General features: G+C 43.4%; 1 protein-coding gene across 3 annotated transcripts in view; it reads left to right on the top strand.

Annotated features, from left to right (window-relative positions):
• The first annotated feature begins 328 nt into the window (after positions 1-328).
• Positions 329-15,878, top strand: part of DPH6 (diphthamine biosynthesis 6) — a 41,033-nt gene continuing 25,483 nt past the window's right edge. For all 3 annotated transcript variants that reach the window (XM_069949466.1, XM_069949465.1, XM_069949467.1), the window contains exons 1-3: positions 329-464; positions 955-1,049; positions 3,583-3,770. In XM_069949466.1, the coding sequence (XP_069805567.1) occupies positions 442-464; positions 955-1,049; positions 3,583-3,770 (306 nt within the window). In that variant the 5' untranslated portion in view covers positions 329-441. The remainder of the gene's footprint in view (positions 465-954; positions 1,050-3,582; positions 3,771-15,878) is intronic.

The raw sequence follows: 15,878 nt of genomic DNA, 5'->3' as shown, positions 1-15,878 counted from the left end.
GATGTGATGTGATATATATATATATATATATATATATATTTATATATATATATATATATATATATATATATATTAGTGTTATGTATGTATGTATGTATGTATGTATGTATATATGTTAGCTGTAAAGTATAGACACACTCCACCTCATATACATACACACTGTACAATTCTTCAACACATACACCCCGCATGGCCTCTCTCACTATAATGCACATGCATCTTTCTCTCTACATTTGAACCTCCCGCTCACCGTCCCTGCAGTCTCGGCTGAGCGGTCACGTGGTATACTGAGATCAGAATCATGTGACCGCGACGTCATCAAGGTCCTTCTTGTGAATCTACGAACTAGCTGCATCCACCGGGGCCTCATGTGATTACACTTAGACCGAGTTTGTAGTCGTATAGTGCCGGGGAAGTGCGCGGCAGCCGCCCGTATCCAGCATGAGAGCGGTGGCGCTTATTAGGTGATTCGTCAGCTTGCTTTAGACATCCAACAGCTCAGGGACTACAATTCCCAGCATGACTTGCGAGATTTAAAGGGACGCGCGTACCTATATTTTGCTACATGTACATTACATGCTATAGTGTCATGTAAACCTTCCCTGAGAACCCCACAGCCCTTCATATAGACATCTAGGAGTCCAGTCCAGCTGCATCTTTATAAACTGGAGTTCCCCTTTAAGATTTGTAGTTAGTGCAATGATGATCTGTCACCTATTGCAAAACTACAACTGACAGCCGGCATGCAGGGAGTTGTAGTTCTGCAACAGGAAACCACAGTTTGGGATCTCTGCTCTTGTATATTGATGCAGGTTGCCAGTCCGCTGGGATCTGTAGTGTTATATACAGCTGATAACACATAGATGCATAGTTGTCATGTACGTGATGTCACATTGATGCAGTAAACTGCAGGTAGAAGGAGTCGTTGTTTTTAATAATTTGTATCATTTTCAGTGGTGGGAAGGACAGCTGCTACAACATGATGCAGTGCGTCATGGCCGGTCATCAGATCGTCGCCCTTGCTAATCTGAAGCCGCCGGAGAACGCAGGTAAGAACCGTTCTGTCAAACCCGAAAGAAACGTATGTGAAGCCATGAGGACTGAAGAAAATTTTCTTTCAGATCAATTGGTGCCATAAAGTGCCAAAGATTTGTAATTTACTTCTATTAAAAAAATCTCAAGTCTTCCAGTACCTATCAGCTGCTGTATGTTCAGGAAGTGGTGTACTCTTTCCAGTCTGTAGAGCAGGAGAGGTTTTCTATGGGGATTTGCTTCTGCTCTGGACAGTTCCTGACATGGACAGAGGTGGCAGCAGAGAGCAATGTCAGACTGGAAAGAATACACTACTTCTGCAGGACATACAGCAGCTGATAAGTACTGGAAGACTGGAATTTTTTTTTAATAGAAGTAAATTACAAAATCAGTTGATTTGAAAGAAATTTAAATTTTACTGAGTAAAACAGCCTGAATCTCTTCAATGGGATTTCTCTAAAATCAGTGATTGTAGAGGGGGTCAGTAATATAGACAAGAACCCTGGCACAAATTCTTGCTTCCTTATCATATCCAGTCATCATAAGTAAGGGCCCTATTACACGGAACGATAATCTGCCGAATCGACCCTATCCAGCCGATTATCGTTCTGTGTCATAAGCACAACGATCAGCCAATGACAACGATCCTCAGCTGACTGTTGATATAGGTTTAGACCTATAATTGTCGGGCACCGACCGTGCATCACTACATGTAATAGCGGTGCGCGGCTGACGAATTGCAAAGTGCATACATTACCTATCCAGGGTCCAGGGCTCCTCTTGCAGTCCACTTCTCCCTGGGACCCACGCGCTACTGCTTCAGAACAGTCTGTCTTAGCTGACAGGTCGCTCAGCCAATCACTGGCCGGGTCCGCCACTGCCAGTGATTGGCTAAGCGGCCTATCAGCTAAGACAGGCCGCTCTGAAGCTACAGTGCACAGGACCTGGGGAGAAGCAGACTGCAAGAGGAGCCCTGGACCATGGATAGGTAATGTATGGATTTTAAGTAAGGGCTGCAGGGACATCAGTAACGATGTCTTGCAGCCCTTGTTAAACGATTATCGGGCCGTGTAATAGGCCCAGTAAACGAGCGCCGATCTAGTTTACAGTTATTATCAGGCCCCCATCGAGCCATGTAAGGGTATGTTCACATCTCGTTTTTGGCCCCATGTCGGGCTACACGTCAAGGATCAGTGAATAAAGGATGATGACGTGCAGCCTGGCGTGCAGCCGACGGCCACATTGACTTAAATGAGCAGGACGGAGTCATTATGTGACTACGTTCTGCTCATTTGCCGAACGTACACGGCTTTTGTGCAGGACTCAAAAGCGTAGTCAACCAGGCACACCAGGACGTGTAGCCCGACGTGGGGCCAAAAACAAGATGTGATCTTGATCTGAGCACAGGTGCAGATCCCAGAGGGTGGACCCGCATCAATCAGAAATGTACAGTATGATCGCTGGAGCTGTTTGTGCCAAATGTATTTAAAGTCAGGAATGGAATGTAACGTTTCTCATAGATAGTATCATAGCTTCACTGGGGAAGTCAAAATCTGCAATATCTTCACGTATAAAAATTAGAAAAAGGAAGGGCACTCACCATAAAATCCATACTTTTATTGATGTTTTAGCCTTAAAAATCCTTGCAGGGTAGAGCAGTCGGCATATCTGCAATATGTCTTTAAGTGTTGTGTATTCTGCTGCAAGTAGTCTGTGGAACCGCAGCAAAATTTGCAACTGTAGATTCCTTACAGGAGCAGGAACTCTATTGGACTCCCTGCTCCTGTGTAGTAATCATCAGTATTACATACAGTTCTGTATGCATTGCCACCGGTGATGTACACATACTGTATTGTACATATACACATACTATAAGTTTTACCATACTTATCAGCTCCTGTATGCCCTGCAGGAAGTGGTGTATTCTTTCAAGTCTGACACGGTGCTCTCTGCTGCCATCTCTGTCCATGTCAGGAACTGTCCAGAGCAGTAGCAAATCCCCATAAAAAAATCTCTCCTGCTCTGGACAGTTCCTGAAAGAGGTGGCAGAAGAGAGCACTAAAAAGAATACTCCACTTCCTGCAGAACGTACAGCAGCTGATAAGTACTGGAAGATTTGAGATTTTTAAATAGAAGTAAATTACAAATCCATATAACTTTCTGAAACCAGTTGATTTGGAAGAAAAAGATTTTCGCCGGACAACCCCTTTAAGGGGGTTTAACACACAGCATTTCAATACCTTTTTTTAATTTAATTTGTAATCAATGCCAGAAGTGAAGGAAAGAAGAAAAAAAAGAAGATTGTTGGAGTCCACCTGGCTCAGTTGCCCCTAGCAACCAATCAGATTCCACCTTTCATTTTCCAAAGAGTCTGTGAGGAATGAAAGGTGGAATCTGATTGGTTGCTAGGGGCAACTGAGCCAGTTTCACTTTACACCATGTTTGATAAATCTCCCCCTTTGGGCCTAAAGTACTACTGGTCAGACACAGCATGTATGTTAATATGGTATTGTCTTCATCTGAACCTTTATTATGCTTCTGTATCTGCAGTGGATGAACTGGACAGCTATATGTACCAGACGGTTGGCTACCAGGCACTGAATCTTTATGCGGAAGCCATGGATTTGCCGCTGTATCGTGCCACCCTTAGCGGTTCAAGTTTAAACACAGGAAGAGGGTATACACCACACGAGGGAGATGAGGTTGAAGACCTATACCGTCTGCTGAAATTAGTTAAGGCAAGTATGATGTCCTACACCCTGTCTGCATTGTATGGTAATGATGACAATACAGCAAAGACAAGGGGATGGAGTTATTACAAACACTATCTACGACTCGAGTGGCTTAAATACAGCAAAATGCAATTAAATTTAGCTGTGTATTTTTAGGCCAGCCCCAAGATGATATAAAAAGTTAGCCAAGTCTAAGGGTATGCTCATATGGTTTTTTGAAGGATAAGGGTATGTTCACATCTCGTTTTTCTCCACTCGTCGGGCTACACGTCAGAAATCAGTGAAAAAAGGAGTTCTGCTCATTTGCGGGGCGTACACGGCTTTTGTGCAGGACTCAAAAGCGTAGTCGACCACGCTTTTGAGTCCTGCACAAAAGCAGTGTACGTCCCGCAAATGAGCAGAACACAGTCACATAATGACTCCGTCCTGCTCATTAAAGTCAATGTGGCCGTCACTTCCGCATCCTTTTCACTGATTCCTGACGTGTGGCCCGATGTGTGGAGAAAAACGAGATTTGAACATACCCTAACATGTTGGATTGTTTTGGCATGAAAATCCTCATGGAAATTCCACAACATGTTTTTCACACATTTTTGGATTTCTAAAGTGCTATTGACGTCAGTGGGCAAAACCACGTCAAGAATTGACACGTTAGTGGATTTAAATTCTCCAAATGAAATCGTTGTGGTGTAGAATTTATGCAGATTTTGATGCATAATCCATGCCAGAATCCACGTTAACAAACTTTGGATGGACATAACTTTAAAGGTTTAAGACCACCTGTAAAACAGCAGGAGTCATTGTGATAAATGTGGCATATTCTTGGACTGTCCAGTTTAACTTTACACTGTCTAAGGGGGCATTCACACGTTCCTTAAAGGTTTTATCCAGGTAACAAAAACAATATTTTTTTTAACAATCCCTCTTACCAATACCACCCTCCGTCTAATACACATGTATAACCTATCCTGCGCCCTTCCCCTATTTTTCACTCATACTTACCCGCTCTGGATGTCTAAAATCTTCTTCTCTGTGTCCTCTCAGACAACACGCTGCTCCCTCTTCCTCCCCCCCCCCCTCTCTTCATAAACACAGAACTTTGGGCTGGGAGCCTGTCATCTCTCATCTCAGATGTCGGCTCTCTCCTGTCCCACTACCTAGACCACTGTCTCTCTCTTCCCCCCACACAGAGATGACAGCACTCTAAAGCCTATCATCTCTTATCTCATATGCTGGCTCCCTCCCGCTTCGCTACAGATTACTGCTTGGGCTCATTCCTGGGCTGGGCACACAATCTGCTCCCCCCTGTATGAGCTCTGCTACATCATGTGCGCATTAGCTCTGCTACATCATGTGCGCATTAGCTCTGCTACATCATGTGCGCATTAGCTCTGCTACATCATGTGCGCATTAGCTCTGCTACATCATGTGCGCATTAGCTCTGCTACATCATGTGCGCATTAGCTCTGCTACATCATGTGCGCATTAGCTCTGCTACATCATGTGCGCATCAGCTCTGCTACATCATGTGCGCATCAGCTGTGCTACATCATGCGCGCATCATCTCTCAGCCCTGCAAATGGACCAATCAGGAAGAAATACTGCATGATGGGAAATGTAGTTTCCCGGTTGGCGCCATCTTGGCTTTTAGAAAAACTTGTAACTTAAACAGCAGCAGCTAGAAAGACGGGAGACAACTCAAAATTCTCAGAGGGGCTTGCTGAGTAAGACCAGATTGGAGAGCTTTTCATCTTTTAGCTCATAGGTGGATAACCCTTTTAGTAATGATATATACATGGACAATGTGCTACAGACCGGAATTCGGAGGTCCCGGCATCATTTATTATGATGCCTAAAGCTCTGAAATGGTTTCAACCATGCTGTGTCAGTACAGTATATAGTATTCAAACAGATCACTATGTATGTATTGTATTGATTTATAAAAGCAATTGAACATTGTTTTTAAATGTCCCACAAAGGGAAGATAAATTGTGTGTTAAAAAAATAAAAAGTTTAAAAAATCTCTCCCCCCCAAAAAAAATTCACAGCTACTACAAAGTAGTACCCAAAATAATGAACCCTCAAAACAGCTTTATAGGCATTAAAACATAACATAACAACAAAAATTAAAAAGTACACACATTTTACCCCAATTTTTTATCCAGTACTTAAAGTGAATATGTACCCTGCCCCCCCCCCCCCCCCTTCTTCTCAAATCACAGGTACCGTTAGTTGTAATCAAGTCTTTTCCCATTGCTGGGTTCAAGTCGGTCCTGGTACCTTCTTTGGGGAAAAAAACACATTTGTAATCCAGAAGGTAGTGTCAATGAGGCGGGGCCTAGAGTGCTCATGTCCTAGGCCTGCAACGCCTCTTAGGTCTTCCTCTCACCCTCCCTATCTTCAGCAACGCCCACGTTGATCGCTATGGCGCATGCACACATGTTAAACAGCGCTTCATAGATGAAATGACACCTGAGGGAAGACAGGAAAACATGAGAGGCTTAGGCCTAGGGCACTAGGCTCCACCTCATTGACACTGCTCCTCTGTAGTACATCCTCTGCGTTATACCCTTAACAGGACCAACTTTACAACTTTACCCCGCAAAGGACTTGATGGCAGATAACCGGTACCTGTGGTTTGGTGTGTGTGTGGGGGGGGGGGGGGGGGGCGCTACAAATTTGCATTATTTTGATAAAATAAAAGATGCAAGTAAAACATTACAACTTGTCTCACTAAAAGTAAGCTTTCATACCCTTTACCATTTAAATTGAAAAATATGGGTATTCCCATATTATTATTTTCTTCTTGGACATTGTTTTATAAAGGAGTGAGTGAGAATACGGGCTCACGCAGTGTAACAGGAAATACATGCTAGTCGTCTGGGTTATGTGTAAACTACCACACAGCGGGGACTATGAATAACAATTGTCCCCATATGAAAACCTCTAGAAACAAGCTTTTTGCTGGAGCCGTGGTGCCGGAATATACAGTATGGAAGGAGACCGCTTTGTTTAGTGCTGAGTTACTTGCATCTCACCTCATATTCAATAAAATGGTCCCCTTCACACACTGTTTTTCACACTGTTTTTCTATCTATTTCAAGCATTTTTTATTGTGTTTTTACACAGTGGCATTTGATGATTTATTAGAGATGAGTGAACTCCAAGCACAAGTTCCTCCGAGTCGGACTGAAGAGGTTGGATGCAGCCCTAGGGAGCCCTGGAAAACTTGGATATGGCCTATGGCTGTATCCTTGTTTTTCAGGCATTGTTAGGGCTGCATCCAGCTTCTTCAAGCATCAAATGCTGCACATGCGAGTTCCGACAAACTCGATCGTGCTCGAGGTTCGCTCAAGAGAACAACCCTAAAGTCTTGTCAATTAGGTGTCTCATTTCCCTGCAGTCTGCTATTCACTGCCTGTTGTTAGGGGAAATCTGTCTCTAGTATCAGTTTCGGCAAGACAGATTACAGGAAGTGTTGGTGGGGAATATTATGTGCCCTGTGCTAGGTCGGGGTGGGCAAGGTGTGAGTCTCTTGACAATCTGCACTGTCTATTCAAAGTAAAGGCTTCTTTTATCATCTTCGCAGTAGGACTTATTGTAACCCCTTGCTCGCTTTGCTGCTGATGTTTATTTAATTTCAACTCACAATGTTCCTTACAAGGCCCCATTCATCAGTAACCCCTTCTCCCCACATGCTATCTATGGTAGTGTACTGTATAAATCGTCCCCCAGCACAGTGCAGCCTGTTCGATGCGGATGCTTTCTGCTCACGTAGCACCTTGCAAAGCCAGTGCATTAGTAACTCCTTCTCCCCCACATGCCATGCCATATAGTAGTCTCCTGTATAAATCATCCCCCGGTACAGTGCAGCCTCCTCAGTGCACTTTCACCTGCCCTGTGTCATGGCATAGCAGTGAGGAGTATGTATGTGTTGTGCTTTGATGGCTATAGAAGTAAAGAAGGAAATACCTGTGTGTGTACTACTGGTATAACAGCTCAGGCCTAGAGCAACATGGATGAGAGACTCAGGGGATCAATAACAGCAGTGAGAGGGTTAACACCTTGTCATCACTCAAAAGGATTAGGACCTTATTACACAGAGCGATCATCGGCCAGTTATTGCTCTGTGTAATGGTGTGTTTACATAGAGAGATTTATCTGACAGATTTTTAAAGCCAAAGCCAGGAATGGACTATAAACAGGGAACAGGTCATGAAGGAAAGATTGAGATATATCCTCTTTCCGAATCCATTCCTGGCTTTGGCTTCCGAAATCTGTCAGATAAATCTCTCTGTGTAAACGCACCATAATAGAGACAATGATCAGTCGATGAAATGATCATTGGCTGATCATTTCTTAAGATCCAGACCTAAAATCATAGTCCGCTTGTGTAATAGCGATGCGCCGCTGACGATTGAATAAACAGTTAATACGTTACCTGTCCACACCTGTCAGTGCTGACAGGCCACCCAGTCAATCACTGGCCGGGACTGCCCCCTGAGCTGACACGCCCCTCTGAAGCTGCAGCCGCGCGATTGGGAAGTATGCAAAGCGCAGGAGAAGACCGGAAACATAGACAGGTAATGGATTAACTCTTTAGGCAAGGGCTACACGGACATCTCTAACGATGTCTGTGCAGCCGCCCTTGCTAAACGATTATCGAGCCATGTAATAGGCTCAGTAAACGAATGCCGATCGGTGCTTGTTTACAATATTGATCAGGCCTTCATCGGCCCATGTAATAGCACCTTAGGTTCGGTTCACAATCCGTTTTTTTCTCTATACCATTGTCTTCCATTATAAAAAAAAAAAAAAAAAATCGATCAAAACGCATCCGTTTTTTGCAACATAAATAATAAATAAGGTCAGCTACGTTTTAGTGTACGTTAAAAAAAAAACGGATGCGTTTTGATCCGTGTTTTTTTTTTTTATAATGGAAGTCAGTGGAAAAATGGATCAAAAGGGATGCACACAAATGCATCAGTTTTTCCATCTGTTTTTAATAATTTTTTTTTTTTTTTTGCATCCGTTTTTCCATCTGTTTTTAATCAGTTTTTTTTTTTTTTGCCAAAAAAAAAAAAAAAAAGGGAATGCAAAAACGTAGTGTGAACCCAGCTTTAGGGTACTACTACATGGAACAATAATCGGCCGAATCGGCCCTATACGGCCAATTATTGTTTAGTGTAATAAACACAGTAATCAGCCAATGATCGCTGTCATCTGCTGATCGTTCATATAGGTTTAGACCTATAATTGTCGGCTACCGACCACGCACCACTACGTGTAATAGCGGTGCGCGGCCGGCGGCTAACGATTTGCAAAAGAATACATTACCTACCCATGGTCCAGGGCTCCTCCTGCTCCTCTTCTCCCCGGGTTCCGTGCGCTCCAGCTTCACAGCGGCCTGTCTTAGCTGACGGCCGGTCAGCCAATCACAGGCCGTGACCAGGCCAGTGATTGGCTGAGTGGCCTGTCAGCTAAGACAGACCGCTCTGAAGCTGTAGCGCGCGGGACCCAGGGAGAAGAGGAGCAGAAGGAGCCCTGGACCCGGCATAAGTAATGTATGCCAGTTTAGCAAGGGCTGCAAGGACATCAGTAAAGATGTCCCTGCAGCCCTTGTTAAACGATTATCTGGCAATGTAATAGGCCCTGTAAACGAGCGCCGATCGTTGCTCGTTTACATTTATTATCGGGCCCGTATCGGCCCATAGTCTGATAACACCATACAGGTTCTTAAAAAAAACTTTCAAAACTATATGCTTTAAAACCTTTTTTAATTTTTTTTTTTTTTTTTTTTAAGTCCTATAGAGGAGTTTATTGGATAAATGGCTAAAAATGGCATACCTGGAGTTTGTATTTTGAAAAATCCCAAAAAATTACTGTAGTTGGGTGGGTTCACACTACGGAATTCTCGCAGATAAACTCCGCGGAATTCCGTCAGTTGTCCGCACGCACAGCCGCGCGCCTTTCCGCTATCCACGGAAAAAAATGACATGTCACTTCTTTCGGCGGATAGCGGAATACGCCGGCCCATAGAATGGTGTCTATTGAGCCGGCGGAAAGGCGCACGGACAGCCAACGGAATTCCGCGGATATTATCCAGGAGAATTCCGTAGTGTGAACCCACCCGTTGGCTGCCACCAAAGAAAGCACTGATGAAAAATGCTGCAAAACACAGTGTGAATTGAGCCCAATAGGAACAAACTGTACGCGAGCATTTTTTCTTTTAAACACTATTGTGTTTTACATATTATTATTATACTTTAATATATCAAAGACACATTTTTTTTGTTGTTGTTGTTATTGGGTATATCTGGTAGATTAGACCTCTTGACCCCCTCTCAGCCGTCTCCCTGTTGTCTGACACTATGTATATGGTCCAGGCCCTGTGGTCACATGCGCCCAGTCACACTCTCTAACTCTTCTCCTTCATTCTGCTGCATCAGCGTTTGCACACATTAAGTGACCGGCACATCAGAGACTCCATTTCTCTCCCCAGGGTCAGAACCACTAACCCAAATGAAAGCCAAATGAGCGCTAATGAACAGTAATGACCGCTAATCCCTTCCATAAAGGATGTGGTCCAATTCTAAAGTAGTTATCGGCTCGTGTCTCATCTGTAATTATACATTGCCGTATACCAGCATCAAAGACAAGCCGAATTACTGTAGACTTTAGTAGCCAAAGACTCACATAGACAGCCATAGGGACTTTTTTTTTTTTTGGAATACCTTTGCTACCTTTTGAGGTCTAGTAGGATTTGGATCTGTCATACATACATGTAAAATTATTACAGAGTTTGGTTAACCAATGCAAAAACGAGCCATGTAGCTTGCGGGTAACCCACTCAGCATACACGTCTTTGATGGAAAACCAAAGCTTAATACTTTTAATGCTATGACTAAGAGGCCGCCTATATATTCTCGTGTTCATTTATGTTGCTCAGACACCAGAATGGATGTGGTTACCCACCGTCACATCAGAAATCTGTAATCTCGCATTACCCAAGCATTGTAGGAGTTAAGCTTTACCAGCAGTTTGGCTATAAGTAGCGGCCGTTTCCTTTAGCAAACGTTATGCAGCAGCGCCCCCTGCTGTTTTCTAGTACACATGTCTCATACTTAAAGACCGTTGCTGTGAGTGGAGCAAAGAAGCTTGGCTGCGTGATATATATATATATTTTATATATATCACTATATGCGGTGTACCGTATATTATTATGTTTGCAGTAACCATTGAGGGTCGTATGATGACCTGCCTGCTGATAAATTATAATATACCGGCTGAATTCTACCCTAAATATTCCTACACCAGTAATGGGACTTGTGTATAGGTGGTGTCTGCGATGACAAATATCATAGTCCGGCCTTGGCCGGTGGTGGTGCAGAGTAAGGCTGGGTTCACACTGCAATTTTGCAATCCTTTTTTTTTTTTTTGCAAATACGGATGCATTTGTATGCATCCGTTTTGATATGATTTTCCATTGACAGATAGATAAAAAAAAAAAAAAAAAAAGCGGATCAAAACGCATCCGTTTTTATACAGACACGAAAATGTACTCAACCTTATTTTTGTGTACGTAAAAAAAACTGATGCGTTTTGAATAGAGATGAACGAACCTGGAGCATGCTTGAGTCCATCCGAACCCGAACTTTCAGTATTTGATTAGCAGTGGCTGCTGAACTTGGATAAAGCCCTAAGGCTATGTGGAAAACATGGATATAGTCATTGGCTGTATCCATGTTTTCCAGACAACCTTAGAGTTTTATCTAAGTTTAGCAGCCACCGCTAATCAAATGGCGATCGTTCGGGTTCGGATGGACTCGAACCTGAACCCGGTTTGCTCATCTCTAGTTTTGATCCTTTTTTTTTTTATATAATGGAAGTCAATGGAAAAACAGATGAAAACAAATGTATCAGTTTTTTTCATCTGTTTATCCATCTGTTTTTTTGCAAAATGGATGAAAAAAAAACGTAGTGTGAACCCAGCCTTATGCAAAAAAACTAATGAAAAAATGGATGCAGTTGGATACAACAACAAAAAAACACATCTGTTTTTTTTTAGCATACACAAAAAACGTGGTCAACCAGATTTTTTGTGTATGCTTAAAAAAAATTTTGATTCGTTTTTTTTTTTTTTTATTATGGAAGTCAGTGGAAAAACAGATGCACACAAATACATCCATTTTTTTAGTTGCGAAAAACAGATGAAAAAATGGACTGCAAAAACACAGTATGAACCCAGCCTAACATATCTCAGTGCTATGTGCCCATCATTTACCATGGTCAGATCTGTGACGTCACACGTGAAGCTTTTCTCCTAAAAATTTGGAGAGGTAGTCTCCAAATTTGTTGCTGGATATACCCTTCCACACCTAATTATTTCTCCCAGGTTTCAGGCCACCTTCTTAGCCATATTTCCCATCTAATCCTTTCACTTCTTCTCTGTCTTTTTCCCTCTCATTACATTCTCGCTCTGTTCCTTCCTCCTCCCTTCCCCCCCCCCCTTACTCTTTGGGATGAAATCACTAAATTAAAGTCTGGTTTAATTAAAATAGTGATGAATGCAGATTGCATGGAACACAGACAGTAAAATACAGCCACACTGGCTGGGGACAGACTATAATTACAAGAGGCGAGCAGCAGGCCGTGGACCCGCTTCTCTCTTGACACTTACAGGAAATGCTCTATTAGTGGACATTCTTCCTTTAAGGAGAAAAAAGCAGATCCAGTCAGACCTTTAACTATTAGATGGTGGAATTGTCTGCTCAGTAAAAGGTTGGGATGTTGTCATTTTACCAGAATAAGATTTTTTTTTTCTTTAGTTTTCATATGTGCACATGTTTTACCAATGGCAGTGGTCTCATAAACAGATTAAAAAGACATTTAAAGGGGTATTCCCACATCCAAATGTATCCCCTATACTATAGATAATGCCGTCTGCACCGTCCAATCTCATATTGTTGGAGAGTAAAAAGAGGGCATAGTACAGCACAGCAGATAAGAACTTGAACAGTAGGGAGAGCATACATGGAGGACAGCTCACTCAGGCTGTAGATTGGTATAAGGCATATATAAGGCAGTTTGCAAAAGAGAATCACATGAACTTTGTATAAGTATTGAGGGAAATCAGAGCAGTCATGTAAAACTCTAGACCCATAAGCACATAGACCTCACATCCAGCTATATTACTGGGAGGACAGACTCACATGTGAAAAGAGAATAACAGGGGGATAAAAAGTGAATGAAGCAATGGAAAGTGAAGACTCAAACTTAGTGAAACATTTGAGTAACATAAATTCTCTCACTTAGGTTAGGTGCACACTACGGAATCCTGGCAGATCACCCGTGGCCGCACATTTCCGCCTTACACTCCATTCTATGCACAGGCAGATTCCACTGTCCGCGCAAAGAATGAATGCAGACGGGAATCTGCCTGACCATAGAATGGAGTCTATGTCACAGGCAGATATGCGCGCGGCCACGAGCAGGGGCAAGCTGCTGAATCCGCGGTGGGTGCACATACCCTTAGTTCCTAAAATTCTTCAGATAGTATAAGCCCTCTGTAATAATTCAGAATAGTATGTATTTAAAGTTTAGTTTGCTCTTTAACAGACGTAGATCAGTGTTTTGTTTCCTAACATCGCCCCCTGGGAGAAAGGAAAATTAGGCATTACACAGGGTCCATTAGTCCTTGCAATCCAGGACCTCCAGAGCGAGACCCCCCTCTTTGTACTTGCACTCTATTCTAGTCATAAGGTATGTGGGTCCTGAACATACGTTTCCACTCTATTAACTCAATTCCCTAATAAAATATATGCAAATAAATTTTGTCAACTGGACGACCCCTTAATATGGACTGTGGTTTTCTAGGATTTTCTAAAATTTGCTGGTAATTTTGCCCCCTCTGATTTAGTTTCCCCTGCTGGTCTGCTGTGGTGACATCCTCTACCTTGCACATACCATGCCATAGCCAATCAGTGCTCTCTTCTTGCATGTATAGTATGTGACCATTGAGGCCAGTGATTGGCTGCAGTGTCACATGAGGGACATGTGGAACACCATTGAACCAATCAACGATCAACGAGTTTTCCCTCCTCTTTTTAGCCAATTCACATTTTTTACATAAATGAAAAAAAAAACTTGAAATCTGGGAACATCTCATGAGCCCCAAGGGGCAAAAAAGAAAAGATATCTGAGTTTGTAGCTTTGCTTCAAAGGGTAAAAAGCCTGTGTTACAAAGACCATGAGATCTAACCAGCAGCATAAAGGTTAACGTGTTTGTACAACCCCTACCGGGGGTAGGAAGAGGTGCAGCCCCAGTGGAAGGTATGCAGCCGGGAGAGTCGCCAGCTTGGTCCCCAGCCGATCAGTAACCTTTACACATGCTGTAACATCATCCGGATGTCTTGTTTTGTTTGCAGCTTCCAAATCTTAATAACTCTTCCCCCCCCCCCTCCTCCTCGTCTCCCTCTCCCGCCTCCCTCAGGCTGTTTGTGGTTCTGACTTGATGATTATTTCATTTATTTATTTTTTTATCTGATTAACTGACACATTGGGATCAAGTCAGACAGAGGCCCCCCCGAGGCGACACGACGTTTTCATTTAAAGAAAAGTGGGGAGGTTTGTGTTACACGCCACGTCTAATGGCCGTGTTTATCAGGCAGAGAAAAATTACCTACTTCTCTGCAGGGGGGGAAGAAGGAGTTTATCCTAAGGCCTCGCAGTTTAAGGAACATTGATAATGGCTGCAAGGTAAATTTACTGCTAAAAGTTTTTTTTTCTTTCTATTTTTCTTTCTCATTAATATTACATTGATGCCTATAATTACAGGTTGGGTTATTTGATAATTAAACTCTTAAAGTGTTGCAGCTAATTTCTCCGCTGGACGATTTCATGGTTGGGAGAGAGCGTGGAATTAGAGGGACACCTTATCAGGGAGTGGCGTCTCCGGCGAATAATTGTATTACCATCTCATAAATTGTGACCTTGTATTGCCCAAGCCTTTCGTGGTATCACGCGGCTGGCCTGGTATTGCTGTGTGGAGTCACAATGTCCAGCAGTTCTCGGAAACCATACAGAGTCTCTTGCTAAGTTCCTTGTAAAGTTTTTTTTATGGATTGTGATATATATATATATATATATATATATATTTATTATTTTTATGCAGACTTTCATTACATTAGTATGCATGGCCCTATTGACATACCCTTGTAGTTGTGTGCTCCATGGTCTGGTGAGACTGTTAGGAGCACTGGGGCACCGTTAGCCCTGGCCCACCCCGAATCATCAATATGGCGGCGGGGCAGTGCTCCCAACACTCTTACCGGACCGTGGAGCAAACGACTAACTCCACTGGAACGGCACAGAGGATGAAGGTAAGAGACATGCCTTTATTCTCGGCTTCTCCAGCACACTAGGGACAAATTAGCAGGTCTAGATTTGTCTAACCCCTTTAGGGTGCGTTCGCACGTACAGGATTCGCAGCAGATTTGATGACGCAGATTTGAATCTGCAGCAGATCCACAGCAGATTTAACTTTGCTTTTAATCTGCGCCATCAATTCTTCTGCGTCTCCTGTACATGTGAACGCACCCTTAAAGAGCTACATCGTCTTTAATATGATTAATAGAATGGCGCCATAACAGGGAAGCTGGTGCCGCGGTCCGTTTTTTTAACTGTGGCCCGGTTCCCCTGTACAGCGCTGTTTTATCCACGGGTATCAGGCCGAGGCTGAAGTACTGGAGGTGGCCCGGCCCGCCCCCCCCTTGGGAGGGAACCCCCGCCCCTCTATGACGTGGCTCCATTGATTCTAAAGAAGCAGCGTCATAGAGGGGAGGGAATTCCCTCCCACTGGGGTCGGGCTGGCTCTCCTCCTGTGCTTCAGTCACGGCCCAGTACCTGTGGATAGAACGGCGCCGTACTCGGGCCACGGTTAAAAAAACGGACCGCGGCACCAGCTTCCCTGTGATGGCGCCATTCTATCCATCATATTAAAGAGGATGTACCTGATAGTACATCCTCTTTAAAGGGTTTTATTTTTTTGCATTGAGACAGCCCCATTAATACTGTATTTGAGTTCCCTGAGCTGCAGTTCCCAAATACACCTAG

This window comes from Dendropsophus ebraccatus, chromosome 13 (genome assembly GCF_027789765.1).
Source record: "Dendropsophus ebraccatus isolate aDenEbr1 chromosome 13, aDenEbr1.pat, whole genome shotgun sequence".
Taxonomy (NCBI): domain Eukaryota; kingdom Metazoa; phylum Chordata; class Amphibia; order Anura; family Hylidae; genus Dendropsophus; species Dendropsophus ebraccatus.
The sequence above is the reverse complement of the archived record's forward strand: the minus strand, read 5'-3'. Positions and strand labels throughout refer to the sequence as shown.